The 15,726-nt window shown below is 35.1% G+C and overlaps 1 protein-coding gene across 1 annotated transcript in view; it reads left to right on the forward strand.

Annotated features, from left to right (window-relative positions):
- LOC131672176 (phenoloxidase-activating factor 2-like) overlaps window positions 1-12,433 on the forward strand; it is a 63,726-nt gene extending 51,293 nt beyond the window's left edge. Inside the window, exons 2-8 of the mRNA XM_058949230.1 lie at window positions 9,900-10,309; window positions 10,381-10,695; window positions 10,758-11,039; window positions 11,105-11,243; window positions 11,308-11,579; window positions 11,709-11,926; window positions 12,008-12,433. Coding sequence (XP_058805213.1) covers window positions 9,946-10,309; window positions 10,381-10,695; window positions 10,758-11,039; window positions 11,105-11,243; window positions 11,308-11,579; window positions 11,709-11,926; window positions 12,008-12,127 — 1,710 coding nt within the window. The 5' untranslated portion in view covers window positions 9,900-9,945 and the 3' untranslated portion in view covers window positions 12,128-12,433. The remainder of the gene's footprint in view (window positions 1-9,899; window positions 10,310-10,380; window positions 10,696-10,757; window positions 11,040-11,104; window positions 11,244-11,307; window positions 11,580-11,708; window positions 11,927-12,007) is intronic.
- The last annotated feature ends 3,293 nt before the right edge of the window (window positions 12,434-15,726 follow it).

Here is a 15,726-nt window from a genome sequence, read left to right on the forward strand (position 1 = left end):
TTGCAAAAGCTCCCGGTGGATTTCACGCGTTTTAGGTCTCCTCGCGCGCAAGCTCTTCCTCGCGCTATATACGCCGCAAACGCGACTTGATTACATTAATGGACACTTTCCACGGGTGACGTTTCGCCAGTGGATCCCGGCACGGCGGAACGCTGCGCATATGTTTTCAGAGGATTTTATTTGTTAGGCTTTGACTTTCGCGACTTGAAAGCTCTGTTTCGTCGCTTAGAAATGCGAGATAATTGTGAGAATTTTATTTTTGGAGAACAGCGTGAATATTTCCCACGAGGAAAAGCGCAAATCGCCGTGAATGTAATGAAGCAAAAGTGGAAAAAATCGAGAAAAGTTTTACCTTGCAAATTCAAGAATTCGTGACAATTATAAATGTTAAGAATTTTTTTTCCATTTTTCACTTTCTATAATGTTTACTTGGTGGAAAATACCTAAAAGAAAAAAGAATTTAATTTTATACGGCTTTCTTACTTTTAACGTTAGTCAACTACTGTTATCTATGAGGTTTCCAACGGTTACAGATTATATTCATAAACGAAATTGCTTTCGCAAATAATATTCGCAATCATTACAAATCATTCGCAACGGTGAGAATGGTGGAAAATATATTATTCCAATTTTAAATTAATAAGTTCATGAAAGATTTGTCCTCGTTTGCCCCATCGTGTATATGCACGCTATCGGCGTATTTGGCGAATGATGCGCGGTGGTGGCGCTGCTACGAATCATATATCAAACGTAAATTCCGGAGCTTGAAACAAATCATGCGAAAATTCGCGAATTGTCGGAAATTGTAACGCGATCACGTATATATTTCGAGCATATTTTCATTAAAATTCGAATGCACGACGCGCCAACTCATTGATTCAACGATAATACGCGCTTTTTCCAATTGTATATGCGTTGCGTGATTATGATTTTAATAATTAAAATGAATAACCAGTATTTTCGAAAATATAACAATGAAAGCAAATTTTATTTTGCTTCGTAAAAATGTTTATCCGATCACTTATTAATATTATTATTATTATTATTATTATTATTATTATTATTATTATTATTATTATTATTATTATTATTATTAATGCTGTTTTGAATAATACTCGTAGTATGAGTCATTTGAGCCATTGAAATTTCTTATCTCTGTTGCATTTTGAAATGTTACTCCCCTGATCCATTTCTACACGTATACGCATAATCCTTGTAATCGTTGTGAATGCTATCGAACGGCGCATCCTTTTCTATATACCCGCTTTTTTGCAATGGGGGTTTTGGTATGCATTTCGTCTCTTTCCCCCATATAAATATACCGTCGCTGTCGACTGTAATTGAAAATCGTTGTCGCCGGGTGCGTTGCTTGTAATCCTTGCGAAACGCCTATTGGATAAAACATCGTTGCTGCTGCTACTGTTGCTGCAGCTCACAATATTTTTCCGTCTCGAAGCATTGAATACATATATGCATAGGATTCTGTTAATAGCTTTGCATGTCATCGCATCTACACACGTTCGATTATTTTATTAATTATTCAGTGCGTAGCAATGGTGTTTTTACATGTGAAGTCATGGTCGTGCATGGAATTCGGGAAAGAATAAATAGCGTGAATATTTTCGGCTCAATAGATCTTTTTCTACTTTGATCCGTTGAAAAAGGTAACTTTGGAAGCAGTTAAGACGAAGTGCTGCATTTATTTTCCTAATGTTCTATACAGAATATAGACTGATGTCATGTAGGCGTCATATTTTGCAAGTTCAAAATATCGATTAGAATTTATGAAGAGGAGATTTGCAGTTATAAATTAGACTGTTGGTGCAGTATAGAATTTAATGAATCGACGTTCGAAAGAAAAAAAAAATCAGAAAAACGTGATAAAGATTCCTAGAACGTGACCACAAGGCATAAATTTTATCAGTCGCGTTGATGAAAAAAAAGTGCAGAGTCGTCGAGAGAGCGAATGGGAGATGGTAAAAGTCTAAGAAAAAAAAAAGATTGACTGTGATTAACGACATTTTCTTACTCTACCGGTACACGAGATCATCTTCATTTTTACAATTAATCAACGTCAGCAGTACACTCTTGAAGACAAAAAGCGTACTATTCGTCGTGATTTTCCGGAATTCTTGTTTCTTTCGACTGTCTATCTCTCTCCCTCTCTTTACGGTCTCGGCTATGATTTAGACATCAAATCAATTTATTGCTGGCGATAAAGAAAAAGAAAATTTACATTTTAGTTATGGTGCGATTTATTCATCGCAGAGTCGTTGCTGCTGCCGCTGCTGCTCGGTTAATCATCATTCAGCACAAACGCAATTTATGTGGAAAACAGACACAAATATCGCCACGCAGAGGGATCCTGCATCTGACAGAAAATGTCGAGCGCGCACGCTGCAAAATCGACGTGAGCGCCGACAGCGCCAAATGATTGCTTCGCCGCTGTCTGCGTATTTGTTCAATGTGTGTTTCGCACCTGCACCAGAGGTCGAACGGACAAGTAGTTGAAAATATTCTATTAGAAATATTAATACCGCTACTTAGAAGTATAGAAAACATCAAGTAAAGACATTTAATCTAGTCTACGATAAATGTATTATGCATTATAGTTATAGAAACGATAGTTTACTCTTATACAAAATTAAATTGGTTACATTGCCATTTGCAATTTTAAATCAATATTTACAATAAGTCCCAAGAATTTATGCATAAAATCTATATTATTTTGATATTAAACGGAAAAAGTAATAGTAAATAAGTCTAATAAAGAAAATCGAGTATTAACAAGAGTTATAAATAATTTTTTAAAGCAAGCCTTGAGTATCGATAATGAAGTTTTCTATCCTTAAAAATTTCACTTTTGAAACACATATAGATGCTCAGTTAGCTTGTGATGAGAAATGAGAACATAAAATATTATAGCTGTAGAATTGAGACTTCTACGTGACATTGCAGCGAGGTTATTCATCACATCTAATGAAAGACAAATGATATGGGCATTGAGGGAATATCATTTATAAATTTATATAGCGAAAGTCCACATAGATTATAAATCATTTTATGTTTATATGATCACTATAGAGGTACCCAAATTAATTATTCTGTAGATGTTTTTTTTTTTCATACATTGAACCTGGTTTCATTTCTCTTCGTAACACTGTTGATTCTAAAAACTTCGTTATAAAGATGCTTATTAAGAGTAATCAGATATGAATCCTGAAACTTTATTAGAGGCCCTTCCTTTTTTACATTTACTCATGAAGGAGATTAATGAATACAACAGTTGCTCGTGTAAGGAGGCCAAAGTATAAATAATAATTATCTTTCATTTACGAAAGATATTGATAAAAAATAAATTAGTCTCATATATACAAATTTGCATTTGCCGCTGGTGATAATAAAATCGGCCAAGTTTTGTATCTTTGGAAAATTAGATCAGATATTAATTCTATTGATTCTAGAAATGAAACTGCAATTTCTATAAATTCATTTATCATACATTTATATGAAACTGTTTTTTATCATTTAAAAAGGCATTGGACTTTTCTGATTATTTTGTATCCACATAAAAATTATTTTGTTGATTACATATCAGATAAAGTCGGAATGAATAGCTTATGTGAAGAATATGAAAATTTACGATGTAATACAACCAAGATCACTAAAATATACAGCTTTGTCCGATTTTATAGATGCTAGTCCGTGAAAAATGTACCAATTCGTTAACAACGAGAAATTCAAGAGTACAGTATATTCTAAAAAATATGAAAATAATTACTATCATTGTGTATTTATACTCAAATGTCGATATTAAAGAGACAAAATATAATTTACTAATAAAGGACGCACAGGATGTAATGGGCACAGACTTTTTGGGGTACGAGCTAGGAAATGAAGAATTTATTGAGCTGATACTCAGATATCTCGGCATTAAAGATCTGCAAACTTTGCAATTTCAGAATGTAACGAATCCAAAATGAACTAATCTTGAAAGAAAATATTTGGTTCTAATTTATCTTAATTTGTTGCATACCTATTAACCAAAAGCCCCGTTGAAAGAAAAACGAATAGCGTCAGCGGTAAGTCCATTTTACAATAAATGCACCCAATTCGCATTTCCAGCAAATCAAAACATCTCAATATATTCCAAGTGCGCATCACTCGAGCTTGTATTACCTGTCTCGAGCAGGGAGGGAGGAGGGACCCAGCGGGAGAGAGTCCGACGGGCGGTGAGAGGGAGAGGATCACGTGGAAGGTTGGCCCTTGGGCAACTGCTCTGCGTCGTATAATGCAGAATCGTATAGGGATGATGGGGGGATATAAGCGAAAGAGGCAAATACAGGCCTCGGAGTTAACGGGCACTGTAATTTGCTGTATGCATGCGAGAGAGGACGGATAGACTACACTAGAGGGGCTGGTGTGCTCCTCTCTGTCCTTTCTCGCAAGATCTATGGATTTATGCAAATGCGAGGCAGTTAGAGTCCCGAGCAGTTGGCGCTCGCTCTTCGTTGAATAATGCCTTGATAAGATAGGAAGGGGGAGTGAAGTACCCCCCCTCCTCGCCTCTATTGCATTCCCCACGTATCCCTCATCCTCTTTACCTATACCTGCCTCATTGATTTGTCGTCCGTTTGCTCGCTCGCCCTTCATCTCTTCGATGGACACCTATCTATCGCTAAGAGGTCAGTCATTATCTTGAGGGAGTTGGTGTTGTGCGATTAAATGACGTTGTTGAGTGAACCGTTTATTGAGACATCATTCGCTGTATGTGCATACTTACAAAGTAATTCAACCGATTCCGATAATTAATTGGTATCGATTGAATGACAAAAATACCAGCTAAATTTTCGCAAAGCGTTAACCCACATATAAAAGCCGAATAAAATTGCAGCTCAATGCTCGTGAAACGTGGAATCCAGTGCCTAATTGACTTTGACCACTGCGGGAAAATTCAAAAGTTAATAAATTGTTGGGCGCTAGTAAAACTCAATTATCCACTTTGAAAATCGAATATCTCACTTACTCGTTGGCGCATCAATCTCTATCTATCTACCGCCAATAAAATCGTTTATCGTGTTCATTGTAATTCACCGAGAGAGAGAGAGAAAGAGAGAACCACATACACACGCACGCAAAGAAAAGAGAGAAAATCACACGTGGCAAATTAAACTTCGTGATGTGTGCGGTAACTGCATTTATAAAAGTCCCTCAAAAAGCCAATCCTCATGTCATTTCGCCCAATTTTCCAGAGCGCTAATCGAAAAAGCTCTCTCTTTCTCTCTCTCGCCCGCTCGCGCTCAAGCTCGCGCGCGCACGGCCTCTAATTATTCCATATACATGCGGCGAATTTTCCCGCGCGAAACTTTGTTAGGTGAGCGAGCGAGAGAAGCGTCCTATTTCGCGGCTCATCAAAATGCAAGCCGAGGAAATTCGAAATTTACTTTCGGCGCAAGCCAGCTGACGGTTGAAGATGTGTTTCTCTCTCTTGCTCGCTCGACAAGAGAAGATATACAGCATAGAGAGAGAGAGAGAGAGAGAGAGAGAGAGAGAGAGAGAGAGAGAGAGAGAGAGAGAGAGAGAGAGAGCGTGCGAACGTCTAATTGCTAAGAGAAACAGAAGGATCTTCGATGCTTGGCAGTACTGCCGAGCGCTTCGTTAGCGTTCTCTCTCGTACCCAGCAGTGGCAGCAGCGGGGAGGTGTAAATACTGGCGACTACGTGTTTCCGAGCTACTACTTGCGCACTTTAAGCGCATCGTATACGTCTTTTCCTCGGATTATGGCTCGGCGACAAGTGCCCTCCTTTTTGACATTGCCAGCACGTAAATGCTACTTTTTTGCTTCTCGGGCATGTTTGTTTGTAGTTGTTGTTGTTGCTGCTGCGCTTCGATGAATTGGCTCACGGATGAAGCGGCTTTCATTCGATTTAAACTTGGCTAATTTCTCATCTACTTACTATACACGATGTACACTATACCATGACGCACATGTATTAACTTTTTTCATAATATAGGTGTATGCGGCATCTTCTAGTCGTATGATTTTTCAAAATATTCCTGTACAGAACATAGGATTCTTAAGTTATTCTATGTTGAATGCATTAGAAAGATAAAATCAAGTAATTTATTACAAAACGGGTTAGGTCACTGCACGTGAGCAAACAGTACGTGCTGATAGTAATCTTTCAATTCTTTTTCATATCAAGATAAGTCTTTAGAGTGAAAATAGTTGCGTAATGCTAATTATAATACGTTGATTTATTAATGAATTTTGAAAAATTAATATTAAGAAAAGGCACATTCACACTGCAATGAATAATAGTTTGCCAATTCATTGATGCTCAGCGTTTTTCACGTATTTTTCTTACTGCTAAGCTTTTTTTCTATGTTAATAATGATATGTACATTATATTAAGAAATCGTCGACGACAGTAATAAAAATTGGACAATATTTTTTATATTATTAATAATGTTAGCAAACTCAAGACTCATCGTCAAAAATGCGAGTGCATTCAGTACAATTCATTTGATTTTTATGGATAATCACAAGTTATTCTCGAATAATTTGCGATTGAAAAATTCAATCTTTTTTAGTTATTATATTTGTTAGTGACTTCAAATGTTTCAAAATCAATTACTTTTAGTACTTTCGAGTTTATCTTATTGACATTATCTTGCGTATTAAGAAATCGAATAAACGCAAATGTACCAATTTTGAATCGATTTAATTAAATTTATCCTAGTTATCTTAAAAACTACAAAAGTCCTTTCTTATAGAAAATAATTTTTTCAGATTACTATGCCGTAATAATTTAAGTTTGTTGAACATTCTACCAATTATATACGATTCTAGTACAAATTTTACAAAATTTATAATGATTGGTAAAGACATTGATCTTTTAACGTAATTATCAATTGGAAATAGTCAGTGAAATGAATTTTTACAAAGAGAAATTGAAATACTATTAGATAGTATTTTTAAATATCATAATATTTATATGTAACGCAGTAATGACTGAGAAACCCAAATTTATAAGTTAAATAAAATCAACTTACTTGAATTTTTTAAATACTTTCTCGTTAAAGCCATAAACATCTTCTTTTCATGCAATAAATGAGCTTTTATCCATCAAATTCAAGTGGGGACTTTATCTATATACGGCATGTGCTACATACAAACATTCCATGAAAATAATCTGACTTTATTGTTTTCTTACCTACAGATAATTTTTTTTTTCATTAAAACAAAGCTTGCGCTTCGAGGAAAACTAAAGTACTAACGAATGTGAAGATGCCGGAGCCGTCAATTTAAGTAATTTGAGATTTGATTGTCTTTTGCAATTAGTTCGTGTAAAATATAAAAGAAAATTATAGTCATTTCTATCATAGAAATAGATAATTGCGTTGAGTGTAGGTGACAAAATTATAAAAATACACAATGACCGCATCCTGTTAGTTGAGCACAAGTTACCCGTGAAAAGTAGGTCACACGTTTAAAGACTACGCGCACACTAAAAGTTGAAAGTCCGTCCTTGGTATCCGTTGATTTGAGCTACTTATCGCCTGGTAAAACGTTCTACCATCGGTCAATACGCACGTTGAATCACGTGTGTGATGTAACAAGAGTGCGCGCAATAGCAGATCGGGAATTTCCCCCATAATGTAACAAAAATTTATGTTTTTCCCATTGGCGCAACGTTGTAGCCAGAGCACCAGTGAGCGCACAGTTGACTAACGAGTTTTTGAATGCTGACACGCTAGGCAGAGCAACATACTACTTTTTTTTTCATAATCTCGTTGAAAAGTGAGAGCGAGATTTTTATCGCGCATAGCATTGCAGACGCGTTTTGTTCGTGTTGGCGTTAGGATGCGGCTGTTGCTATTACTGCTGGCGTTCGTGTTTGGAGTGTATTCGGTGATATTGGAAACTGAGGATACGCTTGAGACTGAGCTGGAGTTGAAAGAAGATGAACTAGAACAACAACCTGTTGGTAGGACTTTGTTCCTATTACACTTACTCAAGCAAAAGCTCAATAAACTTCACCAACTCAAGCAAGCTCAGCATTTTCCACCGTTTGTAGGATGTATTTGCGTACCATTTTATTTATGTACTTCAAATGGAACCGTCATAACCGATGGCAGCGGAGTCATCGATTTCCGACAGTTTGTATTCCATATTTTATTATTTTCTTTAGAATAGGGTAAAACAAAACAAAAGGGTATTTTTTACAATTTGCTATACATAATCAAATTTCGAATAGTAAGTAATTTATTTTAACATATACTTTTTTGTTAACGAACTCAAATTATCACATTTCAATGAAGGTACTTTATTGGTATAAAATAGTTTTTTACGTAGAGAAATGTTTTAGTAAATGTTAGTATACTAATCTTCAGTAAAGCTTAACTCATATGAATAATCTTGTTATTTAATTTTTTTACGGATTTATAATCATTGAATGTTTTACGCTGATGACAGATTTCCTTTAGACTGAAGTTTTTTTGCTAGTTGTTTAATTATTTTAAATTATATATAACTAAGACGGAACAGATATAATTGAAATTTCTATTAGTCGTTCAGTAATAATTTTTGAAAGTCACCTTGTTGGCTGGCTACATTTGAATGAAAATTAGTATATTTCGTAATGGGTGTGCAAAGGCTTTTTTGATAAAACGGGAGATTTATGGCTCGAACTGGAGGTAAATGCTGTAACGAATTACATCGAAAAGCTTTTTTACATTAGTTAGGGACAGTATATTTCTACATGAGAGCCATGCGCGGAGACAAGCATTGAAGGTGCGATTTTTTTTTATCAGGTTCCTCGTTGGAAATAATTTATGCATAATATTATAATAAATAGAAATCACTAATTAGTAATATTTGCCAACAGTTATTTATAATTTATAATCTTATAAATATTAGATTTTGGTAACATATAACAATTAGAAAGAGTTATTTTCTATTAAAAAACTATTGTTATTAAAGTTATTAAATAATAACAGTTTTTTTCAGTTACTAACGGTTATTTGTATTTTTGTCTATCAAAACAAATTTATTTTAAGACATAATTAATGCAAATAACTATAAATAACTGCAAATAACAAGTATCATTAATTATTTATCGAAATAAAAAAATTAGTAATAACTATTTACACTTAATTGTAATTATTAATTTGCCAATGCCAGACACAAAAATACATATAGGCGAAAAAAATTAAATAGTAATAACAATATATAAGTGTTTAAAATAATTCTTAACTTATTATTTTAAATATTATTATTTTAAATTATTTTAAATTTAGTTATCATATGTGATATATTATAAAAACGTAATGTTTCATATTAATAAAATTTAAATGAAGTTTAAATCGATAGGTTTTTTTAAGATGAAGAAAAAAATGTCGTAGGCTGTAGTACACATGTGTTTAAAGGACGTTATTGCCGGTTTTCACCGATACCCCGCTTTGCCTGACTTTTTTTTAACGATCCGAAAGTTGATGTATTAAGGTTTCTGAAAATGTCATTTTCAGAAACCTTAATCACAAAACGGATTTGGATAGAATTTTCTACGAAGAATAAGAATCCGTTATCAAGATTTAAATGGGCTGAGTCTAAAAAAATTCATCGCTGATACCCTTTTAGGTACCCCGTTATACTTAGATGTCCTCTCTATATATACACTAGAAGAGCAAAGTATTTCTTAATAAATTTATGGATTTAGCGATTTATGAAAAGGGCCGAGGTTATATCAACTTTTAATTATTTTTTCTCGTCCTTTTGATCATGCAGTTAGTTTGCATTAAATTGATAAAATAATTTTGCAATTAGAAAATAGTTCATTTCCTCTATGATATATTCTTATTTTCAAAAAATGATTACATTTACTGAATTTGTTTAGAAAACGGCAATGCACCGATTCTGTTGAAGTGTGCTGCTTCATTCGAATGACTAATCCAACTGTGCCTACTACAGCAACACCTACGTTGATAACTCCGACCACAACCATGAACCCAACTGTACCTACTTTACCAACTACAATTTTAACAAGTCAATCAACAAGACCAACACCTTCACCAATAATAACTCTACCAACGACGACGATGCCAACTCTAACATTAACATTACCAACGTTGCCAACGACAGATACGCAAACAACAATTACGCAACAACAGTTTTGCATTTGCGTTCCTATATTTCAATGTGCCGTCAACAGTGGTAATGTAGTTACTGGTGTACCGAACAATATTGATCCAAGACAACAGTTGACTAGCACTTGCAATGGGATTTTTGTGTGTTGCAATAATATCGGTATGTATCACAGTAATCGATGACTTATTGGTAAAAAAGTTTATTAATATCAAAATGATTATGTCATATAGGATCTCAAACTCCAGCTACGACTTTGCCTCCATTCACCCTACCAATAACGCTGCCAACGACCACAGTATCGACAATGTCCATGTTACCAGCACTGAATTTGCAACTGAATTGTCTCTGCGTATTATCGGCAGCGTGTAGTCTTGGTTACATGCCGTGGTCAGATGTGAACAAAATTGATCCTCGTATGCTTGTACCTCACCAAGGTCAATCGTGTTCTAAAACCAATTCAGTATGTTGTAGGCTAGGTCAACAAGAACTTTCTGTTCAACCCAACTCGCTTGTGAAGTTTGAAAATGAAGACGTTAAAAATCCTGGTAATTAAATATTAGTAATTATTACATTGGATAATTTTTATTGAAAATTGGATGTATTATAGGTACTCCAAATGCTTGCAAATGCGTACCTGTAGATAACTGTCCTGATAGTGATACTATTAGTTACGACAGTGACGGCACCATTGATCCTAGAATCGGACCATGTATGAGTCCAGTTCTTGTCTGCTGCAAAGTGGACAGTAATAAGCTTTTAAGAAGTGAAGTTGGAGTCATTGATCTAAATCCCTCAGCTTCTATAATCACTGGTTCTACTAGTAGTCGAGCAAATGTCGCTAATTGTGGTCTTAGGGATACAACTTATGTTAATGTCGTGAGCCCTTCACGTAAGTGTATAATATTCTCTTATTAACTAAATTGAACTATGCATTGATGGAAATTGTCAATGTAGCCGGATCAGCATATTTCGCCGAATTTCCATGGATGGTGCTCATTTTGATTCGTCGTGCTGGTATCAACGATGTGGTCCAATGTGGAGGTTCACTCATCAACAACAGAGTTGTCATGACAGCTGCGCACTGCATCATTAGGTAAGTTACGTGTAAATCTAATTGTTTATAATTAAAAAAATAATATATAAATGTTGAAATTCAGCTGTGATCCGGGAACACTAATTGCTCGATTAGGCGAATGGGACACAGCAACAGTGACTGAACCTTTACCGTTCCAAGAAATCGGTGTTCAAACTGTCACTGTTCATCCCCAGTTTTATCAGAACGGTCTCTATCACGACGTTGCACTTCTTGTGCTGAACCGTGCAGCAACATATACAGTCAATGTTAAACCAATTTGTTTAGCTGTACAAGATCAGCAGTTTGCTGCAAATACCATATGCTATGCTTCTGGCTGGGGAAGCAATGCATTCGGTATGATATACTTTTTTCTGTAAATAGTACAATTTTGTGATTGAAAGATTGCAAAGGACTTCGTTTATTTTTTAACATTATGTAACGAATGAAAAAAGTTTATCAATCATCTATTTCATCCTTCTATAGGAGCACAAGGACAATATCAATCAATATTACGAAAAGTTACTCTACCTATCGTTGACAACGGTAGCTGTCAAACTCGGTTGAGAGCAACAAGGTTGGGTCAGTTTTTCCAGTTACATTCGAGCTTCATATGCGCTGGTGGGCAGCCGAATATGGATACCTGTACCAAAGATGGCGGAGGTCCACTTGTTTGTCAGGATCCAACGGGACGATTCACGCAGGTCCACTTGATTTTTATTATTCATTAATATACGACTTTTGATTTTTGTTGTTGTATATTTATGTTATTTTATGGACATCAGGCTGGAATTGTCTCTTGGGGTATCGGATGTGGCTCTGCAGCGCCTGGAGTTTATGCAAGTGTAGCGCAGAATAGACAGTGGATCGATCAACAGGTTTCGGCACTTGGTATTTATAAGTGATAGTATCTATTTGAATTATACTTTTATTATCGTTGTCTAGTCTATTGTATTTATAAATCGGAAAAAGTATTTTATTTCAAAAAATATTCGTTTTCTTTCATTATAATTTTCATTTCTAAGATTTGCAACTGTGACGGATTTACAAAATAAAATAAACTTATTGATGATAAAAAATATTTTACATATAAGTATATAGTTTAATCGAGGTTGTTATTAAAAGTGTAAGCTTCTAACAAAATTTGATATTTGTAACAAATTGTGATATAGCGGTAAATCTGTATACATATCACAATATAGCAAGCAATCTTGTTAATGATGAATATTACGACGTAGTAATTAATAAAGTACGTTCTAGTAAATACATGATTCTTTCTATGGCTTGAAATGCTTCAATATATGAAAATAAGTTGATCACGGCTTGATTGAAAGAAACATTAATTTATTTTATATTATTTAATATATTTGATTTTTTATTTTGTTGTCATAAAATAATATTATATTACGTATTGCACTTTATAAAATACAAGAAGCATTTTTTTAAAATGGACTGTAAAAAATAAACTTACCCTACAGAACACAGTTCAGTTAATGTATTCTATACAGGTATTGATTTCTCTCATATTAAAATTATCAAATTATTTATGCCATTAAAACAAAAATAACAAATTCATTTGATTTGGTGTTTGCAATAGTTGAATATGTTATAGTCAGAAAATTTTTTGGGTTTTTTTCTTTCTATTCAGCACCACCGACACTTTTTTATCGTAGCAGTAAACTTTAATATAATTTTCGATGAAACCATAATCGCAATGGCTCAGTGCATGAAAAAAGAAAAAATGAATCTTCGTAAAGCAACAACGAGGCGTCGACGAGAAACGAATTGCTTGGCGGTTTGGAGGAGTTAAGTCAAGCTCGAATGTCTGTGACGGCATCGGGACGAGCAGTTAATTAACGCGCTTCTCTTGCTTTCCTCTTCGCCCAGCCTTTCTCCATCTTCTGCACGCACTTGTCACCTTCGCCTTCACGCCGTTTGTTCTAATCTGCACCTGCACTTGCGCGCTAAAGCGCTAAGCGCGTTACGGTTAAATGTTATTTAAAGTCATTTCGCTGATGAAATGCTGGAGAAGTAGCCAAGGGTTTCATTGTTAATAGCCAGTTTGATTATGCTTTAGCGTAGATGAAACAGAGGAATAGAAATAAATAAAATAAAGATTAACGGTTTGCAGTTTTCAGTAATTACTGATTTACATTTTCATCAAATGATTGTTAAATATTGATAAATTGCCATGTTATAATTGAATGGACTTTCAAACTTAAACAATATAAATATAGTTTGAAACTCAGCCAAAGTGATGTCATTCACTTTTTTAATTAAAAATATATAATTATGAAAGCTATTTGAAATTAAATTTGAAACTGACTTTAAATTCAAAATTGAAATTAAAATACGTTTGTTGATAGATCATAGATTAATGACTCGATTACTACAATTTTCATTTACTATTAAGATAAAAATAAATCAAACAAATAATGATGTAAAGAATTGTGTTTTATAAGATTATTAATCAAAAAATGTGCATCGATACTCCGTTTGAGTCAAAAATAACCCGATGTATGTTTTAATATAATATAAAATGATATTATAAATCAAGAAAACATTATTATTTACTAACATTATTATTAATATTATTATTACTATTATTATCATTACTATTATTATTATTCCATTATTTATTTTCCTTTGATATTTTATAAAGAAAGAATTTGAGAAGAGCATAATTATTTTCAGACTATACAATGTTTGCCCACTGTATTTCACAATGCATAGTGACGAAATGAGGGTTGTTACTGATCGTTTTTAGGCTCGTTATTCAAGTTCTATTATGGATTTTTAAACTAAACAAGCTTTTAATACAAATAGATTTCAAACACATAATTTATAACTAGTAGATTTAAGCGGTTGAGTATTATTTATGTAACGGTTTAAAGTAACATGACAAGCTCGAACTATTCATGCAAGCTAATACGTCCCAAGGGCACCATCAATAAGTACAAACATTTCTTGGCAAATTCTTTCCTCTCTCTCTCTCTCTCTCTCTCTCTCTCTCTCTCTCTCTCTCTCTCTCTCTCACTCACGGTTGTTAAATGCGTTTCCGATGGGAATAAATCGGGTGCTCCTTTAAAGTACTTTTCAATTGAATGATTTCTCTCTAGCGGCAATATCAAATGTATATCGATATTCCTAGTTCTCGCCACCACCCTACTATCGCCAACAGCAGACAAATACGCGCGAAAAGTATATACGTAAAATGAATTCCCTTGGAAGAGCTTGCCGCCTTATCTATTGCTCGTGCGAGAACTCAAATCGTCGTTTGCGATGTATTAGCGGCTGCATTATCGCGAACGCGGTCTCTCCCTCCTCCGTGTAAATCTGAAGGGAACGGTTTTCTTTCGCGCCTCGACAGGCTTCGATCGAAAATCGATGGCTGTAAGTGCTCACCGAAAGCAAGTAAGTGACTCTCGGCCATATATTCTTATGGAGAGAGTTGTTGCGTCCGCTGTGTGTTTATATTTCTCGCTAGCGAGACAGCGTTTGGCGGAAAATTTCGCACGTTGTCACGCTAAGAATTAATGCGATTTTGTTACCGTCGTCGTCTGCCGAGGACGCATCGCTATTTTTCTGAATGAGAGGTTCTTTCCTCGCATTTTCTATGCCTTGTCAAAGACATTATTTCATTGTCACACAATGCGTGGTGGTTCCAGCACACAGCGGATTGTATATTTCGCGGGAGCTTACAGAAAGTTTCTAATGGTAGCGGCTAAGACCTATAACTATAGATTTATGAGCCATGTAATCGAAACCACTCGACAACAAACCGAGTCCTCAGAGTTCGCGTATAATCAGATTAAAACGCCTAACGCTTTCAGGCATCTTAGGAAGAAGAGGGGGACAGTGAAATATACGCTCAGTCTTGTGCAGTTAGTCGCATCATTGTTACACAGCTGTTGAATCGCGAATCCCCAAAGTGTATAAATACCACGTTGTTGTTTCCAAAGACAAATTATGCACGTTATATTATCAATTACTACGTCGACTTTCATTGACTTTCATAGCATTCCCGGTGGGCATGGGATAGTACGAATCGTGGAATATCAGACAAGCGATGCGCGCACTGCCTTGGCGATCTGAATTCCTTAAACAGATATAACAAGATTTATGAGCGCCCTACGCCAAAAAGATGACTAATTGCAGTCGAACGAACTACAAACAAACGAATATATATCATAGCTAACGAATTCTTTCCGCGTACTCTGAAAAAAAACATTAATCATTCAGCTCCCCTTTCTCTTTGTTGACCTGCGAATCATCTTCAACCCCCTTGTACAGAGAGAAAGAAAGAGAGAAGAGAGAGCTTTTTTTCTCCCTGTGGAGTCCAACATTTCACTGCTGGTGTATATGGTCGCGGTACTAATACAAGGCCAGCGTTAATTGATCAAATTACAGAGTGAGAGGGAGCATGCGTGGGCTATCGAAATTGTAGGGAAGAGAGAGGCGCTATGCACAAATTTTGGCCCTTCTCTAACTAAAGTGCGCGAAT

This window comes from Phymastichus coffea, unplaced genomic scaffold, assembly GCF_024137745.1.
Source record: "Phymastichus coffea isolate CEN01 unplaced genomic scaffold, Cenicafe_Pcof_1.1 PCOF00145, whole genome shotgun sequence".
NCBI classification, from domain to species: Eukaryota; Metazoa; Arthropoda; class Insecta; order Hymenoptera; family Eulophidae; genus Phymastichus; species Phymastichus coffea.